A 23,469-nucleotide genomic window follows, 5' to 3' on the forward strand; every position below is an offset into this window, starting at 1 on the left:
TTCTCACATGTTGTTTATTAGTTTCTCTTTGACTTTTATATAATAAGTTATCGCCTGAATTACGGATTATCTACCAGGTCCAACTGCGGGCTATAACGCCACCGGGTGTCGATAAGATAAACTCACTGCCAGGAACAAAACGTTCCAGCAAAAATTCCTTCAAGCGGTCGAGGTTCTTGTATGACTCCTATACACGAGGGCTGTAGGTTTTTATTGCTTTTGAAGAAAACGATGTTGGAAATCTGGTTTAATAGCTGCAGGGCGTCACCGTGAGACACACTTTGCAGCAATAATACTTGCTGGATGTAGCAAATAAATATAAAATTCCTTCGCATTCTACTTGTCGCTCAAAATTTCTGTCCACTTGGCAAAATCTTTCTGCTGAATAACTTGCTTCAACAAAATCGACGTTCTTAGCTTTATGTCCAGTTTGTGATGATTGTCTCATTTGTTCCAAGTTGTCCGGTGGAAAATGTGAACGTGGTTCCCGTTTTACCGAAGATGTTCTCATTTAAAGCAAACAAACCTGGTTTAGAGTTATTTATAGTGGATAAAGACTAGTCTTTGTATTCTATTGTTCCTCCACCTGTACTCACGACTATAAAGCTGGCACAATAACCAAACAAGTAGCGAAAAATACTTTTAATAAACAATTAAAAAGCGTTTATTATTACTTGGCCATCACCTCATTCGATGTTAACCCTATCCTAACCAGGCTCGCGAGTTTACTAAAAAACTAGGTGTGGCCGACCCCGCACACACATTTTCAATCGTTAATTACTCGAAAACACCCGCTTCCTCAAGGATTAGCTCATAGGAAAGGGAAAAAAGAACGCACGGATTACCCATTCGTATGGGCTAAAAAGAATATTTCCATCTCTTAAAATAATTGTTCGAAGGCTAATCGTGTTGGAATGAGTAATCCAACAGAGCGATAGGTCGAATAAGTAATCCACTCGAACTGCTGTGGCTGGTCATCGTACGGTACGATTGGATGGCTTAGGCTACTGTTGTAGACTACTGAGATCTATACCGGTATGTATGGATAAGGTTTGTATAGTGATTGATGCACGTTGGAATGCCTTGCACAAACTATAATGGGATCTCACTAAAAATCTGAATAGGCTAAAATGACCAAAATAGCCTAGTTTTCGATTTTAGTTCTTTCATGCGTTTGGTGTGTCTGGGCATTAACGCTGCTTAATCGGTCCTGTTTCATAGACAAGATATAGGTTATGTACCTCGGGCTTCTACTTACTGAATGTAGAATCTAAGCAAGTTCCAAAGACTGCTTAATTGTTGCACAGTGCAATGCACAATGGTGTTTGAACTGGCAATCCAACCAACGATAGACCGGTACTCTAGTAGCCAAAAGTCACTTTTTCGGGTTTGCAGTGCTCATGCAATGTATTAAATTGAATTTTGGTAATTGCATGGTGCTTTTATTCAGCATCAGGTTGAAATAGTTTTGCCTTCAAGCTGGTGTGATTGCATCAATTATATACAGGTGGCATACCACTGCTGTGGCATAAGGTCAAAGCGTTTCACAGCAATCAACATGGTTTTCTTTATTTGGCGGCTAGGATAGAAGTATAACTTCATATGTCAATTTAGTTCGCTTCCATTAACCTTTGTGGTAATCTTTAATTGCTCCAACACCACTTATCTGGCTAGCTCTTAAGCAAGTTCGGAAGGATACACATATGTTTTTTATTGCTCGAATTTAGGTATGTTTATCAGAAGCACTGAACTGGAGCAAGCATCGGTAATACCCCAAGGACATAACAATGGTAGTGCTACTGGGTAGTGAACACTGCCTAATTGCCAGCTCTAACCATTCGGCTACAAAGCTGGCTACTACTCAACATTGCTGCTTTCTTACATAACGAGCTTGCAGAGTACAGTGATCTTGTGTGATTGTCAGAGAACTTCGAAATCCTGAGTGGAGTGAATGAACAACTTAACATTGTAGTATTTCAAAAAGGAAATCCATCTGATATGCAGATCATAAGCAAAAGGCAATCATTTAATTTGTCTTGACTTTCGATAAACGAAGGTTTCAATCGTTCTCAAAGAGTGCTATTTGTCGATTTTATGCATTCATGAGTTTGCAGATTATTACAAATTAAAAATGATAATAAACGGCCTCTAGAAAATAAATGTCTTGTGTAAAAATATCCCTGTTTTACCATCAGCCTGCTTCCCCTGAGCAAGATGTTATTTGGCAACACAAACTAGATGTTTGAGCTTGAGTCAAGTAACAACTCGCTAATGCTGCCATCCAAAAATTGATGACTATGTATTCCATGGGGAACATGGGGATACAATAGCTGGATATGTTGTAATCTTTATTTTGCAATCTTCTTTGTGCTACGTTCACAAGTTACAATGTTTGCCATTCCCTATTTTTACAGGGTTGAACAGAAACAACCATCTCCAGATAGCAGGCAATTAAGTCCCCCACGCCATCCTAGGCAGTGTAGAGCCAGTGAGCAATGGGTATCTTGATTTTATTTATCCGGCTTGCTTTTTTGCTGAGGCAAATAGTTTTGGGAGGAGCAATCAGAGTGGCTCCGCTTCATAATGTGCAAGGTAAAGAGTGACTCTATCGCACTGAAGCCCAGCAGGTTCAATGCTCACAAAAACAGAAAAATTGTCATGCTGTGGGGTTCTATAGGTCTACATCCAGTCACAGGACGCTGTTTACTATAACAGTGTAGATTTGGTGCCCAATGCCCGTTAGTCATTTTTTGACCAAAGATTTAAATTTTCTGCAAGGTGTCACAAGGTGAGCTGTTGATGTTAGCTTAAAGCTCACGTTTTGCTACCTTGGTGTTAGGGTAAATGGATGCTAACACTCATTGGTAGCTTTATTCTCCAATTTTGGATATATGCATTGGCCAAGGGTCAGCTCACTGTTTCACAATTTTTGGCCGAGTACCCGATCTCTTGGTGGGTCGTTATTTAAGTTCACTCACCACTTGGCTCAACTGTGATGGGTAATTAATTATAAATTATTTATCTCAATGCATTAAGAACAATTAGTCTATTGGCAAAGATGCTGTTATTATCACAGTCATGTGTCATGAGGCAAGGTCCATATCTGCTGGGGACTCGCTCAGCATACATAACTTGCTCTGTTGACATTGTTTGCGCTTACTCAGTCATGTGAGTCACAGCAAGAATGCTGATATACTTCAAGACCTTCTATGGTAAACAAGCCACTAAGCGATACTGTGTATTTCGTACCGCACTACACATCAGGGATGTTTTCAAACGTACCCAAAAAGGACAGGCATCAACGCAGACATCTGGGAAGTGCTTGTTGATATGCAGATCATGCTGTTAGTAGTGGCATCAAGTAAAATTAGGAGAAAATAATTTAAAGAGAGACAACAAAACATAGTGACCAACCAGCAGTCAGAGTAAGTCAGAGCACACGCTGTGGAAAAAACTGCTGTCCGAGAATTTTTCTGCTGATCGATGTAAGATGCTGCGCTTAGCGAAATTGATTACTTTTGAATGTGCTTCATTGCTTTTTAACTTAAGACAAAAGAAGGTTTTGCTAGATTATGCAGAGTTTTTTTGATGGTAATAATTATTGTCAACAGTAAAATATTTTGATTTGATTTCATATTTTAAATTCTTAAATTAAAACTATTTAATTTTTTTAATTTGTTTGGAATGCAACATTATCCACCACCAAACATTGTTTGCCGGCTGAAATCTTCTGTTTGATGCACATTGTGAATGACTGAAACTTGGCTATTTTGGGAGAAACTTCACTTGGAAGTAAATACATAATGCATGAAGTTGTTTAATTTGGAAACGTTTTTTCATGTGTACCCCTTTACTGACCTTTGTTGTTGTTGTACCAACTTTACCCTAGTTTGGGACCATGAAATTCTGAAGCCTGTCTTGACTTTTTTATTATCTGTTTTACATATTCTTCAAATTATTTCAAAATATACCACTACCTCTGACTAAAAAGTGTCAGTAAGATTTGTTCTACCTTTCCAAGAGAATGTTTAGAGTTATTACTGAAATGTGTACTTTGCCTCTAGTGCTCTTGATTTGAATCTTAGTCCATGCGAAAGCAACCATCTCAAGTGGCTGCCATCAAAATTACGACAAATAAAAGGTTGTTGTTGTCTAAACGATTGCTTTTCTGCGAGGATTGAAAACAGCACTTCATTTTGGTGTAATGTTTTTAAAATAAAACTCAATTTCTTCCTGAAGCCACCTACTTTGTATGCTTTTCAGACCAAACATTTCAATTAAGAAAGTTACGATTAGCAAAGTTTTTGAAGGGCACCGGTTACTACAATATATATGATATAATGGATTTTAGTTAAAACATCCTCTTAAAAATGCTTGTAAACAACAAGTGCTTGTAAACAACTTGCCACCTCTTAAAAGCCATCCACTTTGAACAGTAATGCTGGCAATTTATTCTCAACTGCATTTAAGAATGGCCTATTTAAACAAAAATCTGGTCAAAGAAGTTGTGCAGATAAATGGCTATTTACTCCGAAAAACAATCGCTTATTACAAACAAATATCAAGTAAATTGATTTGGAACATTTGTCATTTCATTTCACAGCTACTATCGCTTATATTTTTACATTTTTATAGCATCAATGCCCATAACTTGGTTTTGCTGAGACAGACAATGACCTCACAGATTAAGTGTTTAATTCACATCAAAGTATTTGCATATAAGCTATTAGCCTAAAGAACATTGTGATATTGTAATACTATAGTGCTGTAGGAAAAGACTTACGTGTACCATATACATAAAAGGGTTGGCCAAACTTCTTGATAATCTTTGAAGCCTTTATGATTTGAAAAGGAGTTGCAGTTGGAACATGGCGCTTACTGTTGATTACCAAGCACCAAGAAAATCATATCTGCGCACAGTAAATTTTTGACATCTGTAAGACTTCAGTGTTGAGCGTTTGCTTTTAATGCAACATGTGCCCTAAGTTATATTATTTATTAGGACGACTATCTTTATGTGTGTATGTTCTATTCTTAATTCATATTGAGTGGTTATTACTTATTACAAAACTAATTTTTATCCAAACAGTTTAGTTTATTGCATGTTTTAATTTTTGTAAAATTGTTAAAATTTTGTCGTACTATTTGCTCTTTTCTGAGTAACATGGCAAGCACTAGAAGATCTCGGTTAGTTCTTCATGTATAATAGCTAACTTATATGTATATATCTGTTGTATATTTAATTCGATCTTTGGTCATAAATAAGTAAATGTTAGTAATAGTATGGCATTTTTTTCATTTCACTCTGTTTATTTGCATGCAAGTCACTAAAAGTGTTAATAAAACGCTATTCTGAATTGCCGTCCAGATGGACGTAAGATATTTCGTGTAGATACAGACAAGCTGTGTTTTCAATTTAAAAAAAAAATTTTTGTGTCTCACTTATTAATGATTTGATTTGCATTGTTCAGTAAGGACATTTCACAAAGCCAGCGGGATATGCTTATATCTTTGTGGGAAACAAAAGGTATGAGAACTGCAAAGTCAGAGCACCTCAATGAAGCAACCATTAATACTGGATTAAGTAAAAACCAAATCAAGGTGATTCATCGTAGATTAAAGTTTTATTTGCCATAATTCATACTTGCTGTAGTTATCAGCTCTTTCAGTATTACCGCAAGCTGTAGAACTGCACTCCCTGCTTTACAAACAAGTTACAGTTCATTACTGTAACTCTATGCTGTAATTTCCGCATGAAGTAGGCTATTATGATAGAACTCTGGTTGAAAGATGCCATTACGTACTTTAAGTTCAAAGATTGCAACAGTTGTCTTCGCCAAAATAATCTTATTGGCTGACAAAAAGCTCCGTTCCTTGCCCGGGACAACTCTCCAACTTAAAGTAGTTATTGCATGTTTATTGCATGATCTTACAAAATGATTAAAGTTTGTCCCTTTCTCAGATCTCTTGTATGATGGTATGTTAAACTGCCACTACTAAATACTTTTGCCGCTTGTTTACTAGCATTTTGACAACTGCTGTGTTTTAGCGCTGGATTTACAATTACAATGCATCAATAAGGCCAAGGGTTCAAAAAGTTAAACCTTTTCGAAAACGAAGAATCACAGGCTACAATCTATTTTGTTCCATTAAGAAACAGAATATTGGTATTTTTAATACAGTTGTATGATTTCTTCCCAAATTTTCAAGGGAGAAGCTTCTAGACAGCATCACATGTGTTTCATTTAAGATATGTACAAGGTCTGATATTCTGGCTGGTTTGCTTAATTGATCGGTTGCTTCATTGAGTCATTAGCATTATGTCGTTAAATGCACAAATGTAGTTCTCACTGAAAATAATTTTCATTGTTTTTCACCTGATAAATTGCATTCATTGATTTCATGCTTACTGTGTTCGTTACTAAATTTGCATGTCGTAATTTTTTTTTCTCGGTTTGATTGTGAAACTTGTGTCACAGTGTTAGTTCGATTAGTGAAGAGGATGATACATAATGAAAGATGCATGACTTGAAGTGCATGCTATTTGTGACCTCACATGATTTTTGTGTAATGAATTTCCAAAAATGTGTTTACTGTTATGTTGGTTATTAGAAAGCCTTAGATATCGATAATGTTAACATTGATTGACGCTGTTAAATCTTAAGAGGTGTAAGCTTCTACTCAACTTCAAAATTTACATAAATGAAGGTTTCACTATGTTAACAGCTGAACAATGAAAGTACTAGTTTAGACAAGTTATCAAAGTGTTTTGCATGAAGTAAGGTCTTGCCTGTTTTCAGTGTTCCTTACTTTCAATTTATGTTCATTTTTTTATAAAGCTTCCAAATGTTCTGTAATAATTTTTAATTGCTGTTTTTCAAGATTTCAAACTCTGAGGTAGCAGGTGGAGGGAACTTCCGAAGCAAACGAAACAAGTTTGGAAAGAGAAAGCAAAGACCTTCAATTCTGAAAGTTCCATACCACCAACTGAAATGGATGGAAATATGAAAAAAAAACTTAGACAAAATGCAATTGCTTGAATAATTCAAGCTGTGTGTTGCTGTTCATATTATACTATGGTGTAACCGTGCTGTACACGAAACAAAGGTAACTTGTTCCTGTTTTAGTGTGGTGAACTTGAAGAAATTGGTGTGGCGGTTGGTGGAATGGCATTTGTTAACGATACATTCAATGCATTTGGAAGCAGGGATGTAAGGCCATATTTCTTGGAGCCAAGTGTTCAAAGTGGCTTTATTGAGATTTTACATGGCGGAAAAGGTAATTTTATGTAATTTACTGTGATATTTCTAAACATTTGTAAGAACATGATTACCTACAGTTACATTTACTGCAAGCATATATTAAAAGGAACTTTTATAGCACTTATTTTTTAACTTTAACTCATTGAAGATTTTATTTGCATATGAACCTGAATGATATTAGTGTCATTATTAATCACGTTAATCATAAAGTATGAAAAAATTTTCATTACAAGTAACGTATGCTATATATTTGTATACAACTTGCAGTACTTCAAGACAAAAAAACACCGAATTGCAAATGAAAGTTCGAAAAATTTTTAATAAGAAATATTGTAAGTCTTTTTATGACAACAAATTGTCTTTCTTTAGCCTAACGGTGTGAAATAAAAAATTTTATTATTAGTGTTGCGTATTTTTACAAGCAATAGAATGTAATACAATAGAATTGATGCTAATTGTTTTATCTTAATTATATTAAGTTGTGTTTGTGCATGCCTTGGTATCTTTGCTCTGGTGCTTTACAGGTGAGACAATGCACAAATCCAATGGACGTATGCCGTATGCTAAAATTAACGAGTTCAGCATCACTGGAATGCTTTGTGGAATCCCCTTTCGAAATCCTGGCAGTTAGCCAGGAAATTGCCAGAAAATTATAGATGAGCAAGAAAATATTATAATTATGAAAAGGTGGTAAGTGGTGGGATTTCTGTAATCTTTGCATGCATAAAGGGATTACATTGCAAATTTTACGCTGTGCGCTTTCTGTTATACTTGTTGCTCTTTATAGCAATTTGGAGCTGGCAGAAAACAATTTAGTTCTTTTGGTGACAACGGAAGAATGTGAAAATGAGGAACATTTGCACTTTGCTGAACCAACACATAGAACAGTAGATTGGTAATTTGTTCGTGTATCAGTGTTATATGTATAACGAGTAAAAATTTCCGTAATTTACGGAACATAAGGCGCACTTTAAATCCTTTTTTCTCCTCATAGATTGATCGTGCGCCTTATAAGCCGGTGCGCCTAATGTATGGATCATAATGCGTATGCGCATGCTCACAACGTATTTTAATGAGCTTTATACGGTAACACATGTGCCTTATAGCCATATGCCCTTATAGTCCGATAGGCCTTATGTATGAACAAAAAACTAATCAAAGCAATTTATTGACAATGCGCCTTATAGCCCGGTGCGCCTTATGGTCCGTAAAATACAGTACATCATTTGGCAGTTTCGTTTTGGTAAAGTTTGTTATTTTTACATTGCCGTACAGCGGTGCAATGATTTCTTCTGACCAACCTATTGTGCTAATATACTGTACAGTATATAATTATATCACACACGTATTGGTGAGCGGATAGTTACTTTTCGCTAATTTTCCTTATTTGTACAGTTAGATTTGTAGTGTGCCTCTTTTATAGTGTTTTATTATTGACGTAAGCTGCGATCATTCATTCCATTTTAGCACCTCATCCTTTATTTATGTCCGCATTTTCGTCATTGCATAAAGTTAACATTCGTTAAAATTGTTTGTTGTTTTTTTTACCTATTTCACCGTCTTCAATATTTTCATAATTTTGCTTTTCACTTTTTGACTGCGCTTTCGGAAAATATACTGTGCTGAATCAAAGCATTTTTAGTGATAATGACTCACTGCTGTATTTTGGTACATTGATTTTCTATTCTTCTTCGTTTGAGCGTTTCTTTCTTCCAGACTAGATCTCCGGGCATGAGGTCATCAGCCATGTGATTGTATCCTCGTCTAGTCTTTTCAGACCAAGCACACCACGTGGGGGCCGATGGATTGGGCAGTCATTGATCACATGGTCTGCTGTCTGCTCTGTGGCACCACACTCGCATCCTGGTGAGGGAGCCAGTCCCCATTTGTGCATGTATGAACCAAAGCGTCCGACGCCGGTGCGCAAGCGGTTGAGCCTGACCCAAGCAGTTCTCGCGAGGGACATTCCCGGTGGGTTTGTGTCGGCGTCGGCTATGAAGTCACAGAGTCTGGAGGAGTTGTTTTGCCACTCTGTGCTCCACATGTGGTTCGTCCAGTGCGCCGCACTTAGTCTAAGGTCTTCTGCGCTACTGAATAGCTGTTGTGCGGCCGGCACAAAGGGGTGTCTTGATTTCAGTCGCTGCTTTCCAGGTGGTGGTCGCCGGAGTGGGGTATGGAGACGGTGTTTAGGGTCCAAAGCGCGGCGGGCGAGAGAAATCATGGCTCCTTTGCGGCGTAGCTCAGCAGGTTGGATGCCTGCAAGGATTGGTAGGTAGTCCGTTGGAGTGGGACGCAGGCAACCAGTCACAATACGCAGCGCGTCGTTGATGGCGGTGTTGACATGGCGGGTATGGGGGCTACGACACCACACTGGTGCGCAGTACTCGGCGGTGGAGTGGACAAGTGCCAGGGTGGCTGTGCGGAGGGTTTTTGCGCCGGCCCCCCAACCTGAGCCCGCCAGCCGCCTTAGGAGTGCGACGCGCGCAGATACTTTATTGCGCAGTAACTCCAAGTGTCGACGATACGTGAGTGCCCTGTCCAAGGTCACGCCGAGATAAGTGGGCTCGGCTCTGTAGGGCAGGGTTTCCCCATCAATAGTGATGTTTATCTCACGCTGTGCTTCTTTGTTGTTGAGGTGGAAGACCGCCGACACTGTCTTTGCCTTGCTGAGCTGCAGCTTCCATTTCTGGAGATATGCTGTTAGTGTTTGCATGTCTTGGCTAAGGTGCCTCTCCATCGACTGCCAGTCTCCGGCAGAATGCAGGAGTGCCAGGTCGTCTGCATAGGCATACTTCCTGGAGGTGGTGCTGGGCAGATCGTAGGTGTATGTGTTGAACAGGAGGGGAGCCAAGACGGAGCCCTGTGGGACGCCGTTTCTGAGTCGGCGTAGTCTACTTCGTGGGCCGCTGCCGGTGGTGAGGGTGAAACTACGGTTTTGTACAAGTTCCATGATCATGCGGACCATGTGCCTGTCAGGAAGTAGACGGAGTAGTTTGCAGGTGAGACCGGTGTGCCACACGGTGTCATAGGCAGCCGTGAGATCAACAAACACGGCGCCGGCCTTCTTCTTAGCTGAGAAGCTGTCCTCGATGTCTTGGGTCATAAGTGTGACCTGGTCTACGGTTGATCTTCCGTGTCGGAAGCCAGCTTGTTCACGAGGGAGCTGTGGGTCTATTATCGGTTCGACACGGGCGTAGATGAGTCTTTCGAGGATCTTGAAGGGGATGCAGAGCAAGGAGATGGGACGGTAGCTCTTTGGATCCCCTGGGGGCTTCTTCGGCTTAGGGACTGCAACCACGAGGGCTCTTCTCCAGATTTTAGGAATACGCAGGTGGCGCATGCAGCAGGAAAGGAAGTCTTTTAACCAGGACTTCAGGGCGGGAGCAGCATGGAGTATTAGTTCTGGGCATAGATGGTCAAGGCCCGGAGCTTTACCTGGCTTTATGTGCTGGAGGGCGGCGACGAATTCTTCCGTAGTGAAGTCGCCGGAGATGTTGTCTGCGTGGGATGTTGGCACCTTCCAGAGGTCCGTCATTTCCTGAAGGACGGACCTGTCTGATTCACGGTCTCTCGTTTTAAACGCCCCGTTCTTCACAAGTTGTGTCGCGATGGCATTAGGCGAGACAGGACATTGTTGACGAGATCCTCGTGACCTGCCAGTGAGATTGTTCAATGTGCTCCATGCTGTGCGACTAGAGTGTGTGAAGTCGATTGACTCGACAGCCTCCGTCCAGCGGAGCTTCCTCTTTTGATCAAGCCTTTCTAGTAGGTCTGTGGCTGATGTGTTGGTGTCGTCGCCCTGAGGGGCATCAAGGAAGTCGCAGTAGAGGCTTTGGCACTCCTCATCCCAGCACGGTATGTAGATTTTCCGACGGCCGCGGGGGATGGATTTTTTTGCCGCAGATGTTATTGCGTCGCAGAGGTCCTGGTAAGCTTCGTCCACGTGGATGGTGTGTGGCGGAGGTAGACGCTTCGCGGCTTTTTTTGTGTGAAAGCCGTAGCGTTTCCAGTCGGCCTTTCTGAAGTTCCAACGCTTAACCCGCTTGCTCGGAACAGGCAGTGCGAGTTTGGGGGCCGTGACAAGCGAGGGTCGATGTTGGGACCTTGGGAACTTCTCTAGCACACGTCTGTGCGGGTGTCGGCAATCGGAACCCATACAATTTTCTATTGAGGCTTAATTTAACATTAACGTTTAACTTAATTTAACAAAATTCCTTAGTAATATGGGGGTTCAATATCACTTTTCGTGACACTTTCACTAAAAAGTAGCTGCAATATGTGCAAAACTTTGATATGTAGCCTAAACGAGTCAAACTTGTAAACGATTACGTTAAAAGTCAATGAAGTGACGAATACAAATGGACGTAACATGATAAGAGGTTTCTTTGATAAGTTGGTCGCATGCTAATTTTGATGTGGCCACATTAAAAACAGAAGATCGTGATGTTAACTTCAAAATGTTACTCACACCTTTTTAGGAAGGTTAAATTAACCACTTTAAAAAGGACGCAACCTAACAATGAAAATTCTATGCAATATAAGTTGAAAGCTCTTATCTCTTATTGGCGTGTGGGTCGAACACATTTCATCGTAATAATCTCTTCTGTCGTATGATATGATATTATGACCTGATATTATTGAAGAGGTAGGCGAGCTCAATCGCTGCAAGGCTATAAAATTCAAGTTTGTCATAAATATCTCCAACAATATCATGTCGGAATTTGAAATGCTTATTAACACTCAACATGCGTTTATAAAAGTAGCCTATAACCCTTTTGTTGTATGACATTTTGATCCACTTTCGGGTTCACATGGTAAAACAAGATCAATAAAACGCATTTTTAGATCTTTTTGCCGGTTTTGCCAACTATTAAAATTATGAATAAGTTTAACGAAAAGAAAATTTTCTCAAATGGTTAGTTTTTTTTTATTAAATCTGTATTTTAAAAAAATATCAAAAGAGAAACCTTGGCAAGACTTACAACCTACTGTTATTATTTATTGCATCGCTTCAGCAATTATAACTTTAAAGCTTAGTGACACACCACATAACGTCCTTTACCACCGTTCTTTTCTCTTGACGCTGTAGATACCGCTTCTAGTAAAGCAGCCCCTTCGGTCTTGCAGAGACCCAATCCCAAGAAGCTGGCGCTGTGGACAGATCTATAAGCTCAATACTACCAATACTGCTCACAGTGTCTTGAACAATTTCGCTGGCCGGTCAGCTTACTCAATACGCCCGCGCTTTTTCTCATCCAACACATTCGCCACGCAACTGACTGAATGCGGAATACACGAAAAGAGGGACCAAACTTGTTGGAAAAGAAGTGTCTGACCTTTAGAGGTTAGAAACCCCTGAAGGCGAAAACATCTCTGGCCATTTCTCTCCAAATGACTTCGCTGCTGTGCTCTATCAAACAAAGTCAAGCAAGGTTCTGGGTCACAAAATTTCAAGAGCTTTTATCATCGTGATTTAGGGCCCGAAGATTTGTTGCCCCTGTCTCTTTTGTGTGTCCTCTTGAAAGTCCGCAAACGCTTGGTCTACCCCTGCGTCGAACCCATAATCTACAACTTCTCCCCTGGTTGAATTCCAGGTCACCCGTATGACCCAGACGATCGCGAAAAGCTTCGGGATTAACAAAAAGGCTGGTGCTGCACTTCATAAACTTACAGCTGCCTATGATACAGTATGGCACCGAAGCTTTGCCTGCAAGCCGCTGCGTTTACTCCCAGACGAAACAGGTACATAATCCGTATAACCATGGAGCTAGTTTACAAACGGAGCTTTACCTTCACCCCAGGTCACAATAAACGAAACAAGCTATGACGCCTTAAAGACGGGATCCCACAAGGATCGATGGCACTCCTTCTTAAACATCTACGCGCTCTTCTGTCCAGTCCCCAAATAAGTCAGAATAACAGTTCGCTCACGTTTTGTTGAACTCGAACAGTTGGCTCACGTTTTGTCGACAACTTGAGTCACTACGCAAGAAACGAACATCCCGGATCGCCTTGAAAAGACAAATGATAGCTTTTGCTCCGGCACTAGGCTGCTACTCTCCGTAAAAAAGCTATGGTTTTATCGTTTTTGTTTATTAAGCGCTCTTAAACGATTAAGGCCCACTTAATAATAAAAATTAAAAAAAATCTGCTCGTGTAAATGTCGGAAAGAAAAAAACACGGGTTTTTATCGGAAGAAAAAACACACACAAAACACATCTACAATCTTTAATTTACAGTTGCACTAAGGTCTGCTGGATTGGGTTCGTAGGTGTGTTCACATTTTTCGCATTGGAATGATTTAAATCTGTTATTGATACGTATTATCGAGAAGTTTGTACAAGTACATCTAATAAAGGCTGTTGTACAACGTTCACAGTAGATCGGTTGATGGAAATTCGGAGTTGTTTTCCGTGAGCTCTTGTTTCTTCGGATTCTAATAAGCTGTCCGCATGAGCAAGGGATCAAGCGTGATAGGTTAGGTGGTATCGAGGAAGCATCGTGCGGAATTTGTTCGTCCATAAATCCTGGTTCTTCTTGTTGTTCATCCGATTCTCCGCTTATGTTTTTTCTCTTGTTTCCTCGGCTCTCGCTGTGTTCTCGCTCCGAGGATCCCTCATAGGAGTCGGGCTCCCGGCTATTTTCTTGTGGATTCTCTGTTGTGGGTCGACTCTTTTTTGCATCCTTGGCACTCTCTCGTTCTGTTCCTCGTCGCAGTTCTTTTGTTTCGGAAGCAGCATGGTCCACTGTGCTACTTTCGTTGGGGGGTGTTGCTGGTCTTTCATCGTCTGGATCTATAGCCCGCGTAGGTGTTTTCGGAAGTTCCTGTTTAGTCGTGTTGTCGGTACTTGGTTGTATCCTGTTGGGGCATTCTTTGAATTTGTGGCCCTGTTCAGTGCAGTAAGAACATGTTGAGATTTGCCCGTTGTAACTTACCGCACATCTCAGTTTTCCCAGGTATAGGTACGATGGGTGTTGGTGCCGCTCCATCGTCTTCTTGTTGACTTTGTATATCCTTCTTCGGTCTTTGATGCCATATTTGTCGACACCCAGTCGGGCTGGGGCTTGGATTTCGAATTCTTTGAGGATTTCGTCGAGGTCTTTCCACGTTTTAGGTCGACGTGCATTGCTCCTTTTTGCAATCATCTTACTCTTCTTTCCGACAATTAAAGGCGAAATATTTGATAGACTGCCTACTGCCTAGGAAACGTGTCTGAGGCAAAACAAACATATGGCAAGTATATATGTAACGTTTAATAACTGAAATGTGTACAAAAAATGGAAACAAATGCAGTTGAACGTAATTTTGTGGCATAACTGACTCAAGGACACGGGTTAAAACTAATTAGTTTAAGCTTCATCTTCGTTGTCTGAACCTTCGCTTTCCGAGCCAAATTCAGTTAAAATGTGTTGAAGCTCAGATAAATTTATTGGTGATTCACTTTCATCCACTTCTTTCTCCATTGGGTCCAATTTTGCCATATTGGAAGTGCCTAGCTTCTCATTGAGCAGAGGTGTATTCGCTTGAAAAGGTACTGTGCCCTTAATGTCATTTATGAGAGAAAGAAGTTCGATCTCTGCTTGCAACTGATGGGTAACTACATATGGTTCCACAACCTCACAGCCTTCTACAAGATTAGACAGTATGTTTATTTGCTTTTGATAGAAGTTCATCACACTTGTCATATCTTCTTTTAAATGACACATTTCTTCTTTGCACCTTTCCCGAATGCAATGTTGTTCCTTGATTTTTTTTTCAATAAAACCAGGTACGTTTTTAACTGGCCCAGACCCGACAACCATTTCAAAAGTTATGCTTTTCATTTCATTTTGTGGAACATTCTGGTATTTATTATACATAGTAATCTGATGACGAATGTTGTTGTTAACCTTCCTGATGCTTCGCACTAGTCGTTGAACAATTGTTTGACCAGCTGAAAAATCATCATGTACAAACTTGAAAATAACAGAACAGTAGCTTTATCGATAATGTAACCCCATACATAGTGCATGCACAAATTACCTGGGTATTTTTGAATCAAAGTAGATAAAAATTTTCTTTCGATATTTAATTTATAAATGTTCTCCAAAATTTCTGCTCTTTTTTTCTTCACAGCGCTTGACAAATATTTAAGCATCATATCATCTTTTACATCCCAACGAATCAATATACCGTTTTCTACTTCAACTTTGGAAAGATGGACTGTCAAGTCTACAAAACAATGCATACAATATGTAAAATAGAAGAACATGCAATAGATCGATGAAGAAAGCATATATCATGTCCTGGCAAACAATACTCTTGGCAATTGAACTCCCATATACTGTATTTTCACCATCATTGTGTGGGTTTTAACTTTATCACAGTAAATTTGGTGGATACACTGTTGTTACTGTTTTATAAGCTTTTCTAAAGGTTTCTGATGTTGCAGCAGTGGGAAGTAACAATATTCGTTTATGTCTGGGGAATTATTGTAGTAACTCAATTTAACATTGATATGTCCTTCAGCTTACTTAGCAATTTGGTCAACTTTTCAAGAAAGTATTTCAGACGTTATTTCCTTGGTCAAATCTTCAACTTCTTCTCTACAAATTAACAAAATTATATAGTTTCCTATACAATTATACAAAATTCTATTCCTAAAGGATTCCGTACTTAAATTCGTATCTTCAACAGTTTCGCAATTTTCACTTTTGCAAATACAACCCACAAACAGTAACTAGCGTGAATTTTCTACACCACAAAATTGTATTGAAAAATGTATCATTCAGAAAACATTTAGTCAACTCACTTCAACCAATAGTATTCTTGAAGTTTAAGTGAGTATTCTTCTACCCAAGAAAAAGATGCCATTTCTGCAGAAGAATAAGGCTCTGGTTGCAGAGCTATTGCTTTTAATTGATGTTGTGTTAATGTTCCTGTAAGGTTTATTGTATAATGTTACACTCTCATTTCTGAAAATAAATAACATGGAATATAATAATTCAAATATATGATACAAATACAAATATACAAAGACACATAATCATACATACCACCAGGGTAAGAAGCTGCCATAGCTTCTAATTCACTCTTGGCCAATTCCATTTTGCAGCTAGCTCTCTTCAGCTTGTTCATCAATGCACAACCTTTGAAACAGAGCTTAAAGCTTGTCATATTTCTTTTAGTTATTTAGTGCATGTTTGAAAGCTGAAGAAAAAGAAAACCTAAATCATGCAAGTTTACTTAATTGCGTGAAGATATCTTAAGTCAATCTGGACCAAATCACAAACAAGGCTTACCCACATTTTTTTTGATCTTGCGCCCATAATGAATCAAGCCATCGGTAAGCAAACCGGTACGATGTTCCGGTTTCATCTCTTTTGAGATTTTGTTAAATCCACGAAGGTATGCCCATAATCGCTCCACAGTTTCACCATCCGTAAGTCCAAACCCGTCCCGGAACTTCGGGTTGAATTGTTTCTAAATTTTAAACAGAACAAAAAAACTGAGAGATAACTATCTCATTACACTTGAATACATCATTATATAAAGATTTTGTCATACAGACAACAAGTTTTTCAAAATTAGACCTTGATATTTTCGGTGAATTTCTTGTGCTCAGTGTAATAAAACTAAAAGACTTTGACCTAACAGTTGTACAATATATAGGTATAAAATATCATGTTTACCTGACAAGAGAAAATATGGCCATATGAATGAAAAACAGGTACTGCAAATGTTATTTTATTAAGAATTGCAAAGTTTTTTCGGACCTAAATAATAAAATCATATTGGAATCCAGAAAGAAAATCACAAAATCTTAATTATTATTTAAACATAAATGCAGTATTTTATGTAAGCAAAAATGATTAACTAACTTGCACATACAGCATCGTCTGCAGTATGCACTAACATTAAGAACACTAATGACATGCAATCAATGACCCAGGAGTAGATTGCTTACAAATAAAATATGTTTCGAAAAATGGGTTGTATACCTATAATTTAAACGTATATCAATGTTGCCATACTAACACAATATCATGTGTAAATTCCTAAAGGTATACCTGAAGATGACCTTTCAGTTTGCAAGCTATGTCATAGAAAACTCTTATTTTATTTTCGTTTCTTTCCAGACGTTTTTCAATAGCTAAAACTGCATATGCTCGCCTGCAACAGAATCAGTTTTAAAAACATTGTTTACAATTACTAATACACAAATTCTACATATACCGTAGTAATACACCTTCCACAAAACAACTAAAGCAAGAATGTACACTTTACCTTTCACCATGTTTTTAAGTCAAAAAACATTGTCGGAAACTCATGTTTACAACAAACACCAAATACACCTTTGATAGCCAGTTTACTGCTTTTAGATTTCGATCTAATGATGCTGCCTGCTTGAAAGTCATTGCAATTTTTGGACTAAAAATAATGATTCTAATTAATGCATAAGTATGCAGCATTTATTCTTATAAATATGCATGAAATTCCTTGAAATGTATAATAGGACCATAACAATATGATTGGAAATCAATTGTTGAAGTTATGTACTTGATTTAATATTTTTAATGCATTTTGGTACATACTGTTAAGAAATAACTTACAGCCGAGCCATATTTGTTTTCATCATAGGTGTCTACAAAGCTGTCGACTTCATTTTGGTTTAAAAAAAAAGACTGTTTGTGGTGAGGATCACAGATTTTACTCCCAGACAAAATTCTTCTCACCAAACCAAAATTTGCATCTAAGCAATATGTCCGCATACCTTCAGGATTCTACCAACAAAACGCAGTTAAAGCCAAGCATTTACACTCGATCAAAGAGGCCTGGGAACTTTCAATCACACTTCTTAGCTTTACCCCTTCACATGCTGGACGCAGGGTACCCGTATCTATATCATCAGAAGAGACCAAACCATGCAGATGTTGCAGCTTATAGACATGGTGTCTATATGCCTCAACCACTTCTTGTAGAAAAACTCTTGACAAAGACTTTACCTTAAACAAAAAAAAACAAGAAACATCCACAGGTTGTTTCAGATTTTCTTAGAAATACAAAACACTAAAAAGTGCTAACCCCTGCTGTATATCCAGGTACTCGCAAAAATCTATTTTCAAGAGCATGGCAAAATCCTTCAGTGGAAAGATGTTTTTCGAGACACAAGGCTCGAAAGTATTCCAATAGGTCAATGGATACTGCTAGTTTAGGCTTTTTGGGCGAACAGGTCCACAGATTTAATCTTAACAGAGTTTCAGGCTCACTCTCACAATAGCAAATTGTACAGAAACCACATTTTCAAAACCTAAAATGCAAACTTTGCCAATGAACAAGAAAACAAAGGATGAAAGAATGGCAGAGATGATTTATAATAAATGCAAAGGAATAAAAAAAATTATACCTTTGTAATCAACCACTGTAAGTTGTCGAGTGTAACCTGACTGACATTCATGACCATCAAATCTCTTCAAAAGTCGCACCGGAGTGACCATTTTGCAAAACATGTTACCCTGTAAAGTGTAAATAATACCATTAACAATGTGTTACAAGTAATATGTTGACTAAAATTGCAAGAGGATGTTTGGATATTTTAACTAAGTGATATTGGTACATACACAAGAAATACAGGAATAGTTCTGTAAAAAAACTAAGTCTGTTTTAATCAACAATTTTAACATGGGTAGAAGCTTACCGCTTAATTTTGTTTTCCTATGTGGTCAAATACCACAACAAAACATTTTTTGTTTCGTGTAACATAGCTTCTACACTGAAATATTTAGGCTGTCTCAAAAAGCAATCATTTACAACCTTATCTTACTCCAACTGTCTTCTGTGATACATTGTGAGCAGAAGCAGCTAAACTTTAACGAAGAACTGCAAAACGTTTTCCCTAAATATATGCTTAACTTAAAATCTCGTTCACCACTTTAATTCTATAATTTCATCATGCCTGGATGCTTCACTTTGTTGCACAGAATTTTTTGTTCCAGATTTGTCTGAATAACTGCCTATCATTGATATAATTGATGACATTGAGCGATTTGAAACAACTTACAGCTAAAAAAAGAACAAGCACAAACATCATTCTCCAGCTGCCAGTCTTGCTATAACTGATGTGGCAGAGACCTGGAGATGTTTGAGCATTTAAAAAAGTGTTATTAGTAAGTTGTAGTGGTATAATGGAAGGAAAAATGAAAATGCGTTGGAGGGGAATCTTTTGAAGGCCATGAAATAAAATGTGTCATACATATGGCACCAGTATTGTCTTTTACTTTTTATACTTCAGATACATTTTTGACACATTTTGTATTTCTCAGCTGTGAAAATGTTTTCAACAATATTGTAAACAGAGATCTAAGTTCAACATTATTCGATACATTCCGGTAAAAATGTAGGAATAATTGCAAAGATACTTCGTTTACATTATTAACCCAAACAGTTTTTACATTCTACTGCACAAAAAGCAACTATGACATTGTTGTCTAGACCAGTTTAAAGAAATGTAAGCTACTGTTTCTTTTCCTCTAATATTCTGCCAGTGACCACTTTTTCTTGTGGTAATTAATTAAAGGTATGATAAATTATTTTATGTAGACGAATGTATATAACTTATTGTATATATACATTTGAAATAATTATTGTTTATTATCAACAGACAAATTAATAAACATTTCTTAAGACTGCCTACAGCACTAAAATGTTTACAAACATTAATGGCCTTTTATATCCAGATAAATGAGTGGTCTTTTTGTGAATAACCTTTACAAAAATAAAGATATTTGTATATAATTATTAATTACCATCCATATGTCTGGCATATGATACCAAACAAAAGAATGATAGTTATCCCAGCACTGACGACAGTAATATAAATTTGGCCCACAATCTCCACAACGAATTATGTTGGCAACTTCTTCAAAGCATACACAGAAAGTACGTCGCTCAGGAGAATAGAGGGTTATGGACAACTTAATCAACTTTTCTTCAACTAATCGCCAATCTGAAGACAGCTTCTCTCTTCTGATTTTGTAATTTAAATTTTCTTCCAACTGTGTGATACAGTAACATGAAAATTAAAATGCAGTATTCAATATGACTGTTAAGTGATTATTTTCAGAAAAAATGTAGCATAAAAATGTGAAATATATTGTAAATCTCCTTATATTATTTCTTTCATTCACCTCCACAAGAACTGTTAACATTACTAGTGCTTGGTATTTCAGGATTTGTAGCAGTTAGATCCCCTTCCACAGAACCTCTTGTAACTATGTGATTGTTTGCATTGGGTCCATACCTTGCCTCATGACACATGACTGTGATAATGACAGCATCTTTGCCAATAGACTAATTGTTCTTAATGAATTGAGATAAATAATTTATAATTAATTACTCATCACAGTTGAGCCAAGTGGTGAGTGAACTTAAATAACGACCCACCAAGAGATCGGGTACTCGGCCAAAAATTGGGAAACAGTGAGCTGACCCTTGGCCAATGCATATATCCAAAATTAAGGAATAAAGCTACCAATGAGTGTTAGCATCCATTTACCCTAACACCAAGGTAGCAAAACGTGAGCTTTAAGCTAACATCAACAGCTCACTTTGTGACACCTTGCAGAAAATTTAAATCTTTGGTCAAAAAATGACTAACGGGCATTGGGCAGCATATCTACACTGTTATAGTAAACAGCGTCCTGTGACTGGATGTAGACCTATAGAACCCCACAGCATGACAATTTTTCTGTTTTTGTGAGCATTGAACCTACTGGGCTTCAGTGCGATAGAGTCACTCTTTACCTTGCACATTATGAAGCGGAGCCACTCTGATTGCTCCTCCCAAAACTATTTGCCTCAGCAAAAAAGCAAGATACCCATTGCTCACTGGCTCTACACTGCCTAGGATGGCGTGGGGGACTTAATTGCCTGCTATCTGGAGATGGTTGTTTCTGTTCAACCCTGTAAAAATAGGGAATGGCAAACATTGTAACTTGTGAACGTAGCACAAAGAAGATTGCAAAATAAAGATTACAACATATCCAGCTATTGTATCCCCATGTTCCCCATGGAATACATAGTCATCAATTTTTGGATGGCAGCATTAGCGAGTTGTTACTTGACTCAAGCTCAAACATCTAGTTTGTGTTGCCAAATAACATCTTGCTCAGGGGAAGCAGGCTGATGGTAAAACAGGGATATTTTTACACAAGACATTTATTTTCTAGAGGCCGTTTATTATCATTTTTAATTTGTAATAATCTGCAAACTCATTGTAACCGGCAAATTTACAGAAGCCGATCACCTATAGTTGATTGGGCCAACAAGGCCTGAATTCCACCTTATTCAAATAGAAATGCACACGTAATCTTGAAGCTGTTATATTTTGATAACGTACATGTGATTTCTACAAAATACTGAACCCAGGTGGTTACTTAGCATCTGAAAGTACAGTACCAACAATGTAGCCTAGTCGTAGATAACAATAAAATAGGTCTCAATCACATGGTTAATCCGTTTACGAATCACAACATGTTCACTGACAACTACTCAACGTACTGCATGCAACCCTCATGGTTAGGCTAACACAATACTGGGCCTCACAACACGGCCTCGACTATAATTACGGCAATTTACGACAAGAACACGAGGCCAAACACACAATCATCAAGTTGTCCGGAATTTTGATTACCGCGGCAATTGGAATTTTAGTTCATATAAGTCCTTATGACAAATCATATAATTTGGAGGAACATGTTAATTTGTACGTTACACTCATGAATGCATATAATCGACAAATAGCACTCTTTGAGAACGATTGAAACCTTCGTTTATCGAAAGTCAAGACAAATTAAATGATTGCCTTTTGCTTATGATCTGCATATCAGATGGATTTCCTTTTTGAAATACTACAATGTTAAGTTGTTCATTCACTCCACTCAGGATTTCGAAGTTCTCTGACAATCACACAAGATCACTGTACTCTGCAAGCTCGTTATGTAACAAAGCAGCAATGTTGAGTAGTAGCCAGCTTTGTAGCCGAATGGTTAGAGCTGGCAATTAGGCAGTGTTCACGACCCAGTAGCACTACCATTGTTATGCCCTTGGGGTATTACCGATGCTTGCTCCAGTTCAGTGCTTCTGATAATCATACCTAAATTCAAGCAATAAAAAACATATGTGTATCCTTCCGAACTTGCTTAAGAGCTAGCCAGATAAGTGGTGCTGGAGCAATTAAAGATTACCACAAAGGTTAATGGAAGCGAACTAAATTGACATATGAAGTTATACTTCTATCCTAGCCGCCAAATAAAGAAAACCATGTTGATTGCTGTGAAACGCTGTGACTTTATGCCACAGCAGTGGTATGCCACCTGTATATAATTGATGCAATCACACCAGCTTGAAGGCAAAACTATTTCAACCTGATGCTGAATAAAAGCACCATGCAATTACCAAAATTCAATTTAATACATTGCATGAGCACTGCAAACCCGAAAAAGTGACTTTTGGCTACTAGAGTACCGGTCTATCGTTGGCTGGATTGCCAGTTCAAACACCATTGTGCATTGCACTGTGCAACAATTAAGCAGTCTTTGGAACTTGCTTGGATTCTACATTCAGTAAGTAGAAGCCCGAGGTACATAACCTATATCTTGTCCATGAAACAGGACCGATTAAGCAGCGTCAATGCCAGACACACCAAACGCATGAAAGAACTGAAATCGAAAACTAGGCTATTTTGGTCATTTCAGCCTTTTCAGATTTTTAGTGAGATCCGTTTATAGTTTGTGCAAAGCATTCCAACGTGCATCAATCAGTATACAAACCTTATCCATACATACCGGTATAGATCTCAGTAGTCTACAACAGTAGCCTAAGCCATCCAATCGTACCGTACGATGACCAGCCACAACAGTTCGACTGGATTACTTATTCGACCTATCGCTCGGTTGGATTACTCATTCCAACACGATTAGCCTTCGAACAATTATTTTAAGAGATGGAAATATTCTTTTTAGCCCATACGAATGGGTAATCCGTGCGTTCTTTTTTCCCTTTCCTATGGGCTAATCCTTGACGAATGGGGTGTCGAAAACTATACGTCGTAAACTGATCGGATTTTGACAGGTTAGTAGAAAAATCATCTGGCTTCCTGTATACATCATAATTGTAAAACTAAAGAAAGTGAATTTAGTGTAAATTAAGTATTTCTAAAAGTGACAC

General features: G+C 38.3%; 1 protein-coding gene and 2 long non-coding RNA genes across 3 annotated transcripts; 2 read left to right on the forward strand and 1 right to left on the reverse strand.

The window, feature by feature from the left end:
* The first annotated feature begins 801 nt into the window (after positions 1-801).
* On the forward strand, positions 802-7,297 carry LOC143453414 (uncharacterized). The gene is made up of 4 exons (XR_013115169.1): positions 802-5,187; positions 5,472-5,601; positions 6,883-7,052; positions 7,128-7,297. It is a non-coding gene; the product is annotated as an uncharacterized LOC143453414 (long non-coding RNA).
* A 225-nt stretch (positions 7,298-7,522) lies between these two features.
* Positions 7,523-8,879, forward strand: LOC143453428 (uncharacterized). The gene is made up of 3 exons (XR_013115179.1): positions 7,523-7,594; positions 7,787-7,952; positions 8,050-8,879. It is a non-coding gene; the product is annotated as an uncharacterized LOC143453428 (long non-coding RNA).
* A 5,703-nt stretch (positions 8,880-14,582) lies between these two features.
* Positions 14,583-18,740, reverse strand: LOC143451652 (uncharacterized). The gene is made up of 13 exons (XM_076952352.1): positions 18,650-18,740; positions 18,513-18,553; positions 18,111-18,248; positions 17,856-18,026; positions 17,537-17,673; positions 17,313-17,415; positions 16,935-17,018; positions 16,545-16,725; positions 16,299-16,391; positions 16,055-16,181; positions 15,777-15,848; positions 15,286-15,474; positions 14,583-15,196 (listed from the first exon to the last, which is right to left on the reverse strand). The coding sequence occupies exons 1-11, from the start codon at positions 18,738-18,740 to the stop codon at positions 15,797-15,799; spliced, it is 1,218 nt and encodes a 405-aa protein (XP_076808467.1). The 3' UTR covers positions 14,583-15,196; positions 15,286-15,474; positions 15,777-15,796.
* Between the last annotated feature and the right edge of the window lie 4,729 nt (positions 18,741-23,469).

This window comes from Clavelina lepadiformis, chromosome 4 (genome assembly GCF_947623445.1).
Source record: "Clavelina lepadiformis chromosome 4, kaClaLepa1.1, whole genome shotgun sequence".
NCBI lineage: Eukaryota > Metazoa > Chordata > Ascidiacea > Aplousobranchia > Clavelinidae > Clavelina > Clavelina lepadiformis.